The 12,748-nt window shown below is 50.8% G+C and overlaps 1 protein-coding gene across 1 annotated transcript; it reads left to right on the forward strand.

The window, feature by feature from the left end:
• Positions 1 to 3,037: 3,037 nt before the first annotated feature.
• On the forward strand, positions 3,038 to 12,496 carry LOC113409096 (glucose-6-phosphate exchanger SLC37A2-like; the record flags this gene model as incomplete). Its single annotated transcript, XM_026662688.1, has 6 exons — positions 3,038 to 3,106; positions 4,088 to 4,161; positions 6,510 to 6,588; positions 7,614 to 7,711; positions 9,313 to 9,377; positions 12,163 to 12,496. Coding segments are annotated over 6 exons (401 nt in total), but the record flags the coding sequence as incomplete, so codon positions are not given.
• Between the last annotated feature and the right edge of the window lie 252 nt (positions 12,497 to 12,748).

Below are 12,748 nucleotides of genomic sequence, written 5' to 3' on the forward strand. Positions count from 1 at the left end.
CCTGGCAACTTGGATCACAGCAGCCCCCACAGTAGATTTGCCCACTCCAAATTGATTCCCGACTGACCGGTAGCTGTCTGGCGTTGCAAGCTTCCACAGGGCTATCGCCACTCGCTTCTCCACTGTGAGGGCTGCTCTCATCCTGGTATTCTGGCGCTTCAGGGCAGGGGAAAGCAAGTCACAAAGTTCCATGAAAGTGCCCTTACGCATGCGAAAGTTTCGCAGCCACTGGGCATCGTCCCAGACCTGCAACACGATGCGGTCCCACCACTCTGTGCTTGTTTCCCGGGCCCAGAATCGGCGGTCCACGGCATGAACCTGCCCCAGTAACACCAAGATTTCCACATTGCTGGGGCCTGTGCCTTGTGAGAGGTCCATGTCAATTTCCTCATCACTATCGTCGCCGCGCTGCAATCGCCTCCTCCTCAGCTGGTCCTGGTTTGGCTTTGGCATGTCCAGGAGGCTCTGCATGTTTTCCAGGACAATGCGCGTGGTGTTCATAGTGCTCAGAATTGCCGCGGTGATCTGAGCGGGCTCCATGATCCCAGTGCTGGCTATGGCGTCTGGTCTGAAAAAAAGCGCGAAAGTAGTATCTGACGGACCAGGGGAAGAAGGGAGGGAGGGAGAGAGGGAGGGAGGGGCGAGTGACACCGCGTACAGGTACAGGGAATTAAAATCAAGAAAGGTGGCTTTGCATCAGGGAGAAACACAAACAACTGTCACACAGAATGCCCCCCCCCCCAAAGATTGAACTCAAAAGCCTGGGTTTAGCAGGAGGGAGGGGGGAAGCAAATGAATACAGAATAAATCTATTTTTTACATCTTAAGACGACGGTGCAGCATGACTGATAGCCCTTGGCATTTTCTGGGTGCTTGGCAGCAAATACTGGGCGCTTGGCAGTAAGCCTTCAGGTATATTGCACGATCTGATGCCCACTGCAGTATGACAACGATGGATACCAGTCGTAATATACTATCTTCTGCCCAAAAGGCAAGGGGTTGCTGCTGTGTAGCAATGTTGCCCCATCCTGCGAATAATACATCTGATAACCATCATCATCAAGGCAAGGGGGCTGGTGCAATGCAGCCCCACGGCTGCCAGCCCCATGTCTGCCAGCACCCAGATAGCCCTCGGCCTCTTCTGGGTGCTTAGCAGACAATATTGGGCACTTGGCAGAAAATAGCATACTACGACTGATAACCATCATTGTCTGCCCGGGTGCCCATGATCGACAGCCACTGCAGTACGATGACGACGGTTACCAGTCGTAATATACCATCTTCTACCAAAAGGCAAGGGGCTGGTGCAATGCAGCCCTACGGCTGCCAGCCCCACGGCTGCCTGCACCCAGATCGCCAATGAAGGCTACCAGTCATGCTGCACCGTCTACCGCCAAAAGGCAGTAAGCTGCTGCTGCTGTTTAGCAATGCAGTCCCACGTTTGCCGGCACCCGGAAGACATATGGTGACGGTGAGCTGAGCTGAGCGGGCTCAATGCTTGGCGTGGTATGTTGTCTGCACAGGTAACCCAGGTAAAAAGGCGCGAATCTATTGTCTGCCGTTGCTGTGACGGCGGGGGAGGGGCCTGACGCAATGTACCCAGAACCCCTCGCGGCACTGCTTTGCATCATCCGGGCATTGCGATCTCAACCCATAATTCCAATGGGCGCCGGAGGCTCCGGGAACTGTGGGATAGGTACCATAGTGCAATGCGCCGGAAGTCGACGCTAGCCTCGGTACTGTGGACGCGGTCCGCCGACTTCATGCACTTAGAGCATTTTAGGTGGGGACACACACAATCGGCTGCATACAACCGGTTTCTATAAAACCGGCTTCTATAAATCCGACCTAATTCTGTAGTGTAGACATAGCCTGAGTGACCAGCAGGTGTCTCTAGAACACTTCCCATAACCCTTGGCTTCAGATGTGATTGGCTGGGATGAACACTGGCAGGATTGACACTGACTCATGCTCTGCTGCCATGTGGCAATGACCCCCCCACTTCTCTCAGCAAGCGAGGATGGAAGTAACGCTCTCCTTAACATGCCACAGTGGGCCTCTTTTCCCACACTCAACTCCACAACTCATAAAGAGATCTCCATTCAGGATAATGGCTCTTAACCAATCTAATGCTGCCTTGGAACTAACCGTGCCCTCTGATCATTGAATGACCCACCCGCTCATACCTGGGTATGTCTAATTGGCTCTCCTCACCCTCTCTGCTTTACTCTTGTCTGGGAGAAGGGACGAGAGACAGGTACAGAATCAATACTGCTGCGTCCTCCACCCTGACGCATCTGGTTCCAGGAGTTAAGCATGAGAACTTAACTGCTGGAGTGCAGGTTAGGTTTACCCAAGAGCCTTCTTGAGCCAAGGCCAAATTCTGTGAGCATTTCCTTTTGCGCTGAGAGGGAGCCGTGCACATGTGCATGTACTGCCCCGAAATCCCCCAGCCACAAACTAGGCCTAAATGAAGGACCTCAGTGTGTATTTAGGCAGCTAAGTAAGTGGGCTGACATTCAAAGGGAATGAGCACCCCAACTGCCGGCTTCAGCGGGAGCTGCAGTACGTACTCGGTCCCTCAGAGAATGGATTTAGCACCTGACATTAGGCCCCCAAGCTAGACAGTGGTGGCCCCTCCTTTGTCTGAAAGGATCCAGATGTGGACTCGGGGTCTTGCACACCACTGCAAGCTAAAATGCTCTTAGCTGGGAAAGGGGACAGAACCAGAATCCAGGCAGGACTAGCTCACTGCACCTTGCAACTCGTCTGGGACCCAGGGACGCTCTGCTTGATCTCAAAAGGAAGGCGAGTTCCTTCTTGAATTGGGTGGGGGGGGCGGGGAATGGGACTTGTGACAAATCGCTGACTGTGGTCCGGGATTGTCCATGGAGGGTTTCCATGGAAATAACCCTGATACTTGTACCCACTTGTTATAGCTGCAGCTAGGCTGTGGCACTCCACCCAGCTGAGGTTTATGGAGGAGAGCAGAAATTAGTTAAGGGGTTTGGTAATTCTAACCTGCTGGCATAATCAGTTTCTCCTCTTTGCTTCCAGCTATTCCTGTACAATCACGTTGGCCAGAATGGAATAGGCAGTTCAGTAGGTAAGTAGAACTTCAGACTCTTGGGAACAAACCAATGAGTTTGTTCACAAGTTTCTGAGTTTCTAGATGTGCCTCTCTGGAGGCAAATAAACCGTCTAGACTCGTTCTCCCGTCTCCTCCAGAATTATCTGCCCTAGGGAAAAACAGGGAGATTGGTTGACCATTGGAAGAATTCATCTAGGGATGTGGTGGAATCTCCATCACCTGGACATCTTCTTTTAAATCAAATCATGGCCCCAACAGTTATTGGGCTCAATGCAGGAATTGCTGGGTGAAATTCAGTGGCCTGTAGGAAATCAGACTCAGTGATCACAGTGCACCTCTCTGGCCTTAAAATCACAACTAGTCACTGGTGCCACACAGTTGCTATTGCTGTTATTTTATAACTCTTCCCTCTCCACCCCTCCGCCAACACCCCATTTCTGCCTTCAAAACCTGTTTGTATGAAGGTCCCCAGCAAACCTTCCTTTGATCCAGGGTGCTCTGGGCTGAGCCTCACTCACTGTCACCCTTGTCAAAGCACCGAACTATGGTTGAGAGCTGCAGAATAAAGTGATGCTGTCACAGCCCAGAATGGTCTCTTCCTGCCCGCAGGCACTAGGGGAACAGAGGAGGGAAGACGTGACATTCTGAAAGGGAAGAGTAAATGTGTAATGCAGAACCCATCCTGCAGTGACCTCCAGAATAGTGTGTTGGAGATGGAGAGGGGACTCTTAACCTAACAGGGCCTTCCTGGGCTGCCTGTAACTGCAAATGGCTCTTGCTTCCAATTCCCTTGCTCCCCCCGTTGTCCCACTATGAACTCAGTGGCAGAACTGAGAGTTCATAGAAGTTAGAAGCACCTGGTAGATCCTGCCAGTACAGGGCTGTTCCCTACAGTAGAGTGTAGCAAATACACACATCTCTGACTGGATCGCTGTAGGATCTTGGCATACAGCAGGGCCAGCTGTGCTGTAGTACTGATACTCTTTCTCTTTGCAGCTATGCTAATTATATGTGGTGCCCTGGTGAATGGGCCTTATGCTCTCATTACGACAGCGGTTTCAGCTGACTTGGTAAGAATTACACTGTTTGTTTTTTCTTAGGGCAGGTCTACACTTAAAACACTGCAGCACTTTAGTGAAGACACTACCTACACTGATGGGAGCAGCCCTCCCACCGTGTGGCTACTCCACCCCCCCCCCCCCGACAGGCGGTAGCTGTGACAGCGGGAGCAGCCCTCCCGTCAACATAGCACTGTCTACACCAGGGGTTAGGTTGGTTTAACTGCATCGCACAGGGGGGTGGATTTCTCACATCCCTATGCGATGTAGTTACACGGACTTAATTTCCTAGTGGAGACCTGGCCCCTCTCGTCTCACTTGAGCCTTTTTTCTTATTTTTTGCCTGGCTCAAAGTTTGAGGCCTTCCATTCCAACTGCAGCTTTTTGTGCACTTCCCTCCACACAAAGGCTGTTCTGTCTCTTCTGAGCTTCGCCGTAGAGGGTTGTTACTGGTGGATCACGTGCAAATACCCGCATCTTGGGCCTCTCATTAGTGCAAATCCCTCCTCCCCTCCCTGGGCTAGGAATGCACACAGCACAAGTGCAGGAAAGTCTTCTCCTCAAGTGTAAAGCTGACACCTGGGTTGAGCCCTCCTGGCGGCAGGGGGACAAGGGCTGGGACGCTGCATTAGAAACGTGGAGGGATTTAAGTGACGTGGTACGGAGAGAGTGCTCAGACCTCTCCGAGGCAGTTCAGAAAGATTTGTGGTGTTACGCAATCCGCTGGCTGTAAGAGTCCCTGAGGTAAATTCTCCAGAGCAGCCAAGCATAAGAAGGTGTTTGCTAGTATCTGGTTTCAAAAGATTTAGTCCAGTCCAAGTGTTCCTCAGTTGTGCAAGGATATTTTCTGTTGCTGCTGCTTTTAAGACTAGAACGTCGTCTTCCCAGTTCTGGCACACGCTTGGGCTGACACTCTTCAGATCAAATGTAAGACTAGCTGATAAACAGCTCTATGGTCTGACAGCACAGAGTCCCATTCCTTGCCAGGGCCCCACTGTCAGCAACTGCCCAAAAGTTCCTCTAACAAACTGGAAGGCCTTCCGAGGGACAGGGGAAGCTGTCTACATGCTGCTCGCTTTCTCCTCTAAATGACCTTCTCCTTAGGAGCTTCCCATTAAGACTCTAATAGAGTGGGAAGGTAGCACCACTATACTTAAGGTGTTTTTACAGCCTGCAGTTGGGCTTGCATCAAGCTAACTTGCATGTACTTCAGTGGGAGCAAAGTGGACCCAGCACAATACGCTTTTGAAAATTCCATCCTTAATTCATAGGGAAGTAACTTTGGGTTGTTTTTTAAAGGTAACACTTTCAGCTTGTTCAAATTGAAGATATTTCTACCTGCTTTTGTAACTGGCTTAAAGATAGGATTTTGGGGGTGGGGGGAAGGAAAAGAAGGGACTTAAAATCTAACTCTGGTTGAATTTCAGTGATATTTGGGCACTTGGCTCTGAAACCTCTTTGAAATCCCTAGCCTTAAAAACTTTACAACTGTGGAGTTAATAAAATCAGATGGGATTAAAATCACTGGATTTTTAGCTCTCGCAGGAAGGGTCTGTGTTATGTTTGTGCAGTGCCTAGTACGATGGAACCTTGTACCCGATTGGGGTCATTGGGCACTACAGCAATGGAAGTCCTCAGTAATTATCCTATTATCCATTCATCAATCTTACTATCAACTCAGGCAAGCTACGGAGGTGCCACCCCCACCCCTCCTCCTCCAAAGATTCAGTACAAATGTAGCTGAAACACTGTAAGTTACAGCAGAGAACCTGACCCAGTATGGCCCTTGTGTTGGGCAGCCAGATGCAGTAAATCTGCAAGGAGGCCAGCAAAAAATCAATTCCCCCCCGCAACCTTCAGTCTTCAAAAATCCCTCCGCTCCAACCAGCACAAGCCAGGACTCCAGAGAGGCCAAAGCAGTTTGCTCTGCCTGAAGGAGAAAGTACTTCAGCCATTGTGAGCTCTAGTGCTGCTCGCCTGCCTTTGGAATGTGGCTGTAGGAGGCAACATGAAATGTGCAGAAAATCAGATGATTGGAATGCTGCCCCCTCTTGGTACATGGAAGGGGAGAAAGTTCCCAAAGATGTCGCTTACTGGTCTAAGAATCTCCCTCCCCAGGGCAAGTATTCAAGAAAGGGGTTTCCCCTCTTCAGGAAACTGTCTCCCTAGAGGGTGTGTTCCTAAAACTGCCTGTCACCGAAGAAACCTCTCTGGCATTTTGATACCAGCATTCCTCGCTGGAGACAGGTCCTGGACTAACCCAGTAACCACAATGAGTCAGGGTTCAGGATGCACTGAATGGATCACAAATTGTACCCCTCATTTTTACTCCAGTATTTTTTACTTCCCCTCCTGCACAGGGAACTCACGAGTGTCTCAAAGGAAATGCAAAAGCCCTGTCCACTGTTACAGCCATAATTGATGGGACTGGATCTATAGGTGAGTAGGGTTGGCTGTACTAACCAAGGGGGGCAAACTGTTCCAAGAACTCCATACAATAGCTGGAGAACCTAATTCAACCCCCAGCTCTCCTGCCCCCAGTAGGGTCTATGTTCCTCTTGTCCCCAGGGTCCAGCACCCTTTGCCCTAAGGGAACACAGGCTGCCGGTGAGCTGGGAATGGTCCAGAGCCAGCCTGCTTTACTCAAGAGAAGGGAAAGGGAGAGAGACTCTTTACTTCCCTCTGCAGGGATGGTGATTGGGTCCCGTAAGCTTCCGCCAGCCATTCTCGGGCAGGCAGAGAGACGGGAAGGGAGGGGATAAGACCCAGGGGAACGGTTGGGTTCCCGCGGCCCCGGGGGGTGGGAGCTAATGGTGCAGGTGCTGCAAGGAGCTTTTCAAACTGCCAAGTAGAATCAAACTCCACTGCTCAGAGGCCCCGGCGATTAAATGGGCCCCAGCGCCCGATAAATAACCCTGCTGTGGGACTGAGCTAGGCAGTGAGGCACACCCAGGCTGCGGCAGGAGGAAAGCTACTGCCGGCTGCTCCAGCTCTGCCTGTGGCTGGAGCCAGGGGAATCCAGGCACACTCGCTTCCTGAGCAGGGCTGGGAGGCTAGTGCCAGCCATGTGTGGAGACTGCTCAGAGGGGAGACCTGGAGCAAGCTCTTCCGCTCTCTTCTGGCCCTTGGGAAGTGGGAGCTGGATCTGCAGGCCCAGCTGCAGCATCCGGCGAGTCTGGCCAGTGCCTGATAGCAGGGGCAGTGGGAGAACACAAGGGGGCATTGCTGAACAGCAGCGGCTGCCAAGATGGGAGTGGGAGCAAGGTGAGAAACTGGCAGGGGAGGAGATGACTGAGAGCAGGCAGAGGAGCTGGAGCCTGCAGTGCTGAGCATGCAGCCTTCAAGCACTCCAGCACGTGTGCCAGAACTGACGTGGGGGCTGGGCATGGGTTTTCTGCCCTGCATATGCCAATGCCCGGGATGGTTCATGGCCGCTAGTGATCTGCTTTGTTTGTCCTTTGCAGGTGCTGCTCTGGGCCCCCTGCTGGCAGGGCTGATCTCTCCCACTGGCTGGAACAATGTCTTCTACATGCTAATAACAGCCGACATCTTGGCATGCCTGGTGGGTTTCTCTTGAGCCTGCTGTGGCTTCTTGATGCAGATTAGGGGATTGGTGTGCAGCTGGGCCAGGGGTTGTGTCTGATTTCACAAGCTAAGTGTCTGGCCTGGCCTGCATTTGGATGAGTAGCCGCTAAGGAAAGGCCAGGAGCTGTAGCACTTCGTGCTGGTGCCTGAGTATTTGGTGCGCTTCTCTCTGAGGCAGCAATGAATTCGTGTCCCAGCGTCCTGAGGGGGTAACATCGTGTTTGACGGACAGCACCCAAAGCCCTTGGCATGCTTGTCAAGGGTAGAGGGAGGAACTCCGGTGCTGTGACCAAATGCCAGTGGGGTTAATTGCATTTGTCTCCCAGTGTTACTCCTGGAGTGTCAGCTGGATACAGGACTCTTCATTTCCTGCCCTAAACGCTTGTGTAGTGCTGCCGTGCACATGTCAAACAGCAACTGGTTCCATTTCAGAGCGGGGAGCATTTCCATAGCTTAGAACACGCTCTGGGAGCCTTCAAGATAACAGGCAAAAGCGCTGTGTAAATAAGACTGTCGCATGCATGGTGAAAGTGGGGGTCTCTATAAAGCCAGGCACAATGAACAGCCTCTTCCGTCTGTAGTGCTGCTTTTAGGCACAGCAGGTTCTCTTCGCCATTGTGAAGTGGTTCCTAGATTTGTTACACAGCCTCGGCTCTGAACCGCTTTGCTCTTCCTAATTCCTTTGCGCTGCACTGGGGCATCGAAAGAAAATCTGCACTCTTTTCTCCCCCTTCTTCTCTGACAGCCAATGCTGCTGTTAACTGGCCAGGGGTCGCTGAAAGGGGCAAAGTGGTCAGTGGGCAGGATACCTGGGTTCTATTCCTGGCTCTATCGCTGACCTGTGCACAGCACCTAGCACCACCATGGGGCCCCAGTCTGAGTTGGAATCTGTGCTCTTGCAGTATTCCTCCCCCCCCCCCACCCCCGACGACACCACTGCTCTGCCTTTTCGCTGGCTTCCCACTTCCATAAAGAGGTAACTCTGCTGGAAGTGAGCCAGGCTCACTGTGACTTGCATCCTGCACCTTTCCGTGTCATTGCTGGACATCTGCTCTACATCAGGAGCTTTTCCACTCCTGTTTTGTCGGCTTTTTGATTGCAGGTGTGCGTGTTTTGCTTTGCAGGAACACGCTAGAAAACAAGACTTTGCAGGAATAGTCATGGAGATGGCAAACGATGTAAATGTTTCAGAGCATTTGCAGAAAGCAAAGCCTGTATTTAACCAAGTGTTGTCCTTGGAAACCTGAGGTTAGGAATATGCTCATCCAATCAGGGGTTAGCTATAGACCCTGTGACTCCTTTTTCCCATCAGAATTGTGGCTGTTGAATTCTCATAATGAAAATGCTCTCAATCGACAAACAGAGAATTATTTCCTGGATCTGTGGTGAATAAATAATACATTTATAGATGATACATGGCCTGACAAACTAAATTCAGACTAAATCATTCATCCAGTTGTTTGCCTACTTCTCATTCACTCCAGGGACAGGGAAGGTGGGGGGACTGTATCTTCAATACTTTCCCAGAGGCTAGAATCATAAGTCCGATATTCATCTTGAGTGTCTTTTCCCTTCCAGTTCCTTTCCCGGGTGGTGTATAAAGAGATTCAAGGATGGTGTGGCTGCTACACGAGAAAAAGAGGGTATGTGCTTCTAAAATCCCAAGTTTGCCGTGTATTTCTATGACTGTTCTCAGATCTCCTGTAACACTGGCAGAGAAGCCCCCACTTCCAGCGGTGTGTCCTGACCTGGCAAAATATGCAGGTATGGTACATGCTGAGTGCACATAGGAGTTTTAGATATAAAGTAGGTGCCATTGAAAAGGGAAACATACTGTACTTGGGTAATTTACCTCTACTGCTGCATTCCCTGCATTTAGAATGGGAAGCACCCCAAATGCTGCTATAAATGTTTTGTCTTTATCCAGTCTTTGATGGAACCCCCTGTGCAATGAATGCCTCCCCACCCCCTATCCTATCCCCCAAGCATGCCCAAAGGGACACCTAGAGCCTGGGCCACAGAAGAACCCAGGGAGAGTTATGACTGTTCTAATGACCCAAGAGTTCTACCTCCAGCCCTGCAAAACCCTATTAATGTGTTCTAAATGAATTGTCCTTGTGTGTCTTCTTAGCTCTTCTGTGGCACTAACACATGCAGTAGTGTTGGATGGGAAATAGTTTGTATTGTGAGTATCTCTGGTATTTTGCTGCTGCGGCTAATTCCATCTGCGATTTATCCTGATTTTTTTCTTTCTTGGCATTTGTGGGGTAAACATGAAGGTGTCTGTTCCGTGGCTAACTAAAGAAGAGCAGAGACCCAAGGCACAGTAGTCATACAACAGACTTCTAAGGGAGCAGCTTCCAAAGACAGGGTCCAATATCTCCATCTCCAGTGCCTGACTGTGACAGCGGCACATGCTGTGCTCTGGGTCATATTGCAGAGTAGTGGGGCTAACTGACCAGAATACTATCTTGAAATGTCCAAACACACTCTGATCTGGACACCAAATTTTTAGTCCTAGAGTATAAGGCCAGAAAGGACCATCAGGTCATCTTGTCTGACCACCAACTAGTGTGTTAAACTAACAAACTACAAGTGGCAAAGTACATAGCCCCACTGCTCCTGTAACCTTGCCAGTGAATCTGATGATAAAAATATAAATGTAATGATGTACCAATCAAAGTAATTTCCAAGCCTGTGTAAAATGAAGGTAATAATCATGTGTCTGAATCAGTATTGTCATAAAAATACTCTTGTCCTGGAGTCAAAACAAATTGACGAGATTGTAGACTGCATTTCTCAGAGGCCATCTTTGCTCTTGAACTGACAATCCCAGGGCAGCTTGTGGTGGTGTAGGGCTGCGCTTTGCCAAGGGGTGTTCCTGCCATGCTCTCAGGAGCCTGGTACACTATATCTTGATTATGTTTACAGGTAAACAGCTTTTTTGGTAGCCATGTTCTGGGCCCCTGTGTTACGGTAAGTCTGGCCCAAGTCTCCTCCTCAGCCCTCGTGCAGGGTAATAAGACTCCTGCTTTCATGTCTCGGCTACCTTGTCACAAAGGGCCCAGTTCTAGCTTCTCCAACCTGCACGAGCTCCCTTTGGAGTGATGGGAGTGACATGTGCCCGTCTGCCGGCTGTGAGCGGCTCTGGCTTTGGGAATGTGCCACTCTGCGCTTGCTGGGTCCACCAAAGGGTGGCAAACCTGCTTCCTTTATGTTGGTCAGTCAGGGTGATGCTTCAGGCTCTGTTTAGAGCCCTTTGGTCCAGTCTGATCCCTTGGGAAGGGAATATGGTGGGCTCAGCCAGCTAATGGCAGCTGGACCTCAATTTATATCTGGCTGGTTCTGCCTTCTTGAGAGAGTCTCCTCAATAGCAGCCTGGAAAAGTAGGGCTATAGCCAGAGTGCCTCTTGCTGCATTTATGAGACAAGGTTCCCTTTCTTTGGGGCTTGTGAGGCTGGGAGAACTGGGCCAGAAAGCTGTGGGTTCAAGTCTCTCTGCAGTGTGATTCTGGCTCATCCTCAGGGCCGTGGGCATTGCAACACCTAACTTTTAGGCACCTAGAAACCCCTGGAACAAAAACAGGATCCACAAAGCCTGAGTTAGGTGCTAGTTTCCCTATGCAATGAATGGGGTGGGGGGAGGCGCCTAAGAATGGGACCAACAAAAGCCAGCCTCTCCTCCTCTGGATCTGGCCCGACAGTAACATCCCGTCCGCCAGCCTTTGGTGGCTGGGCTAGGAAGTTGGAACAGTCAGTTCTGTCCCCAAATTCCCTCTCAGCAGAAGGTTCTAATGTCTAAAGCTGAGGCCCATGTGGTCACTGAGGGCTGCCTCGCTGTCTGCATAATCACTGCAATGCTGGTGTCTCCTTAGGTTGGGACCCCCAGCCTCTGGAAGGTGCTGCAGCCACCTCAGCCCCTGGGTGGTCCTTGCGTGTCCCTCTTGGGTTGTTTCTTAGACTCTCACCATTTAGTTCCCCACTGGAATCAAATTAACAGCTGTGAGCTGCTGTCTGGGACACGCACTAGGCTCTTGCGTTAGCAGGAACCAAAATGGGGGTGGTATCTCTGCTGCCTTCTCTACCTGCTTGCTCCTGTTTCTCCTTCGGCTCTTTCCCTTGCACAAGGACTCCGTGGCTCTAAAACTCGGCAGGTGAGGTGAGCTGGGTGAGGGGCAGGATGTAAGTCCTAGTGACTTGGCTTTGGATTCTGGCACACTGCAGTTCTTGAACAATCTCCATCGGAGCAAAGTTCCATCTATCCCTGACTGGATCTGAGCACCTGGGAAGCGGTGGCTATTCAGGTTAAAAAGTGCTTCGGAAGCGTATTGAATGTAATTAAACTCATGAAAAGAAACTGTTCCTTGGCAGGCGCCTGCCTGGCCACGCTCCGTGGGCTGTGCTCTAATGGTGGTTCTTGTTCTCGCAGATTTAAAGAATTTTGACCTGACTCCCTGTGACCAGAGGCAGCGGAGTGCAACAGTGACGGGCTTTGCTGGCAGACCCCACCTTTGGATGCTCTGTTTAAAGTGGGAGGAATTTATGGAGGCAAAATGAACTGGGAAGATGAGTAGTTCTCTAAAACCCAACCACCACGGACTCTAATCATTGGCAGCAGCTTTATCCAGGGCGATGGTGCAGAGAAGCTGGTGTATTCTGGCCCATGACTGTCTTGTGAGGCATAACTGGGGCCTCTGTCTCTTACCCACTGCCTCTGCTCCTCTTCCATTATTCCTTTTATTATTAAAATGGTGCTAAACCTGTGTTGTAATGGAGCTTCTCTTTGTCCTGGGAGTGGCGGGAAATGTTCCCAAGGTCGCTGGGCCCCAGGAGCTGCAGAGACTGGCTTCCTTCTGTGCGATGTGCTAGAGCTTCTGGCCCTTGCCTTGTCGAGATCAGCAGTTCTGTCTCGGCACCAGCTGGTTCTCAAACGAATGACAATCCTCAGGTTTGAGCCCCACTTCTGGCTTTTCAGATGCCTCTATCGTCATTCGTTTGCAACATTGATTAACATG

This window comes from Terrapene carolina, unplaced genomic scaffold (assembly GCF_002925995.2).
Source record: "Terrapene carolina triunguis isolate 2854851 unplaced genomic scaffold, T_m_triunguis-2.0 Scaffold29530, whole genome shotgun sequence".
NCBI classification, from domain to species: domain Eukaryota; kingdom Metazoa; phylum Chordata; order Testudines; family Emydidae; genus Terrapene; species Terrapene triunguis.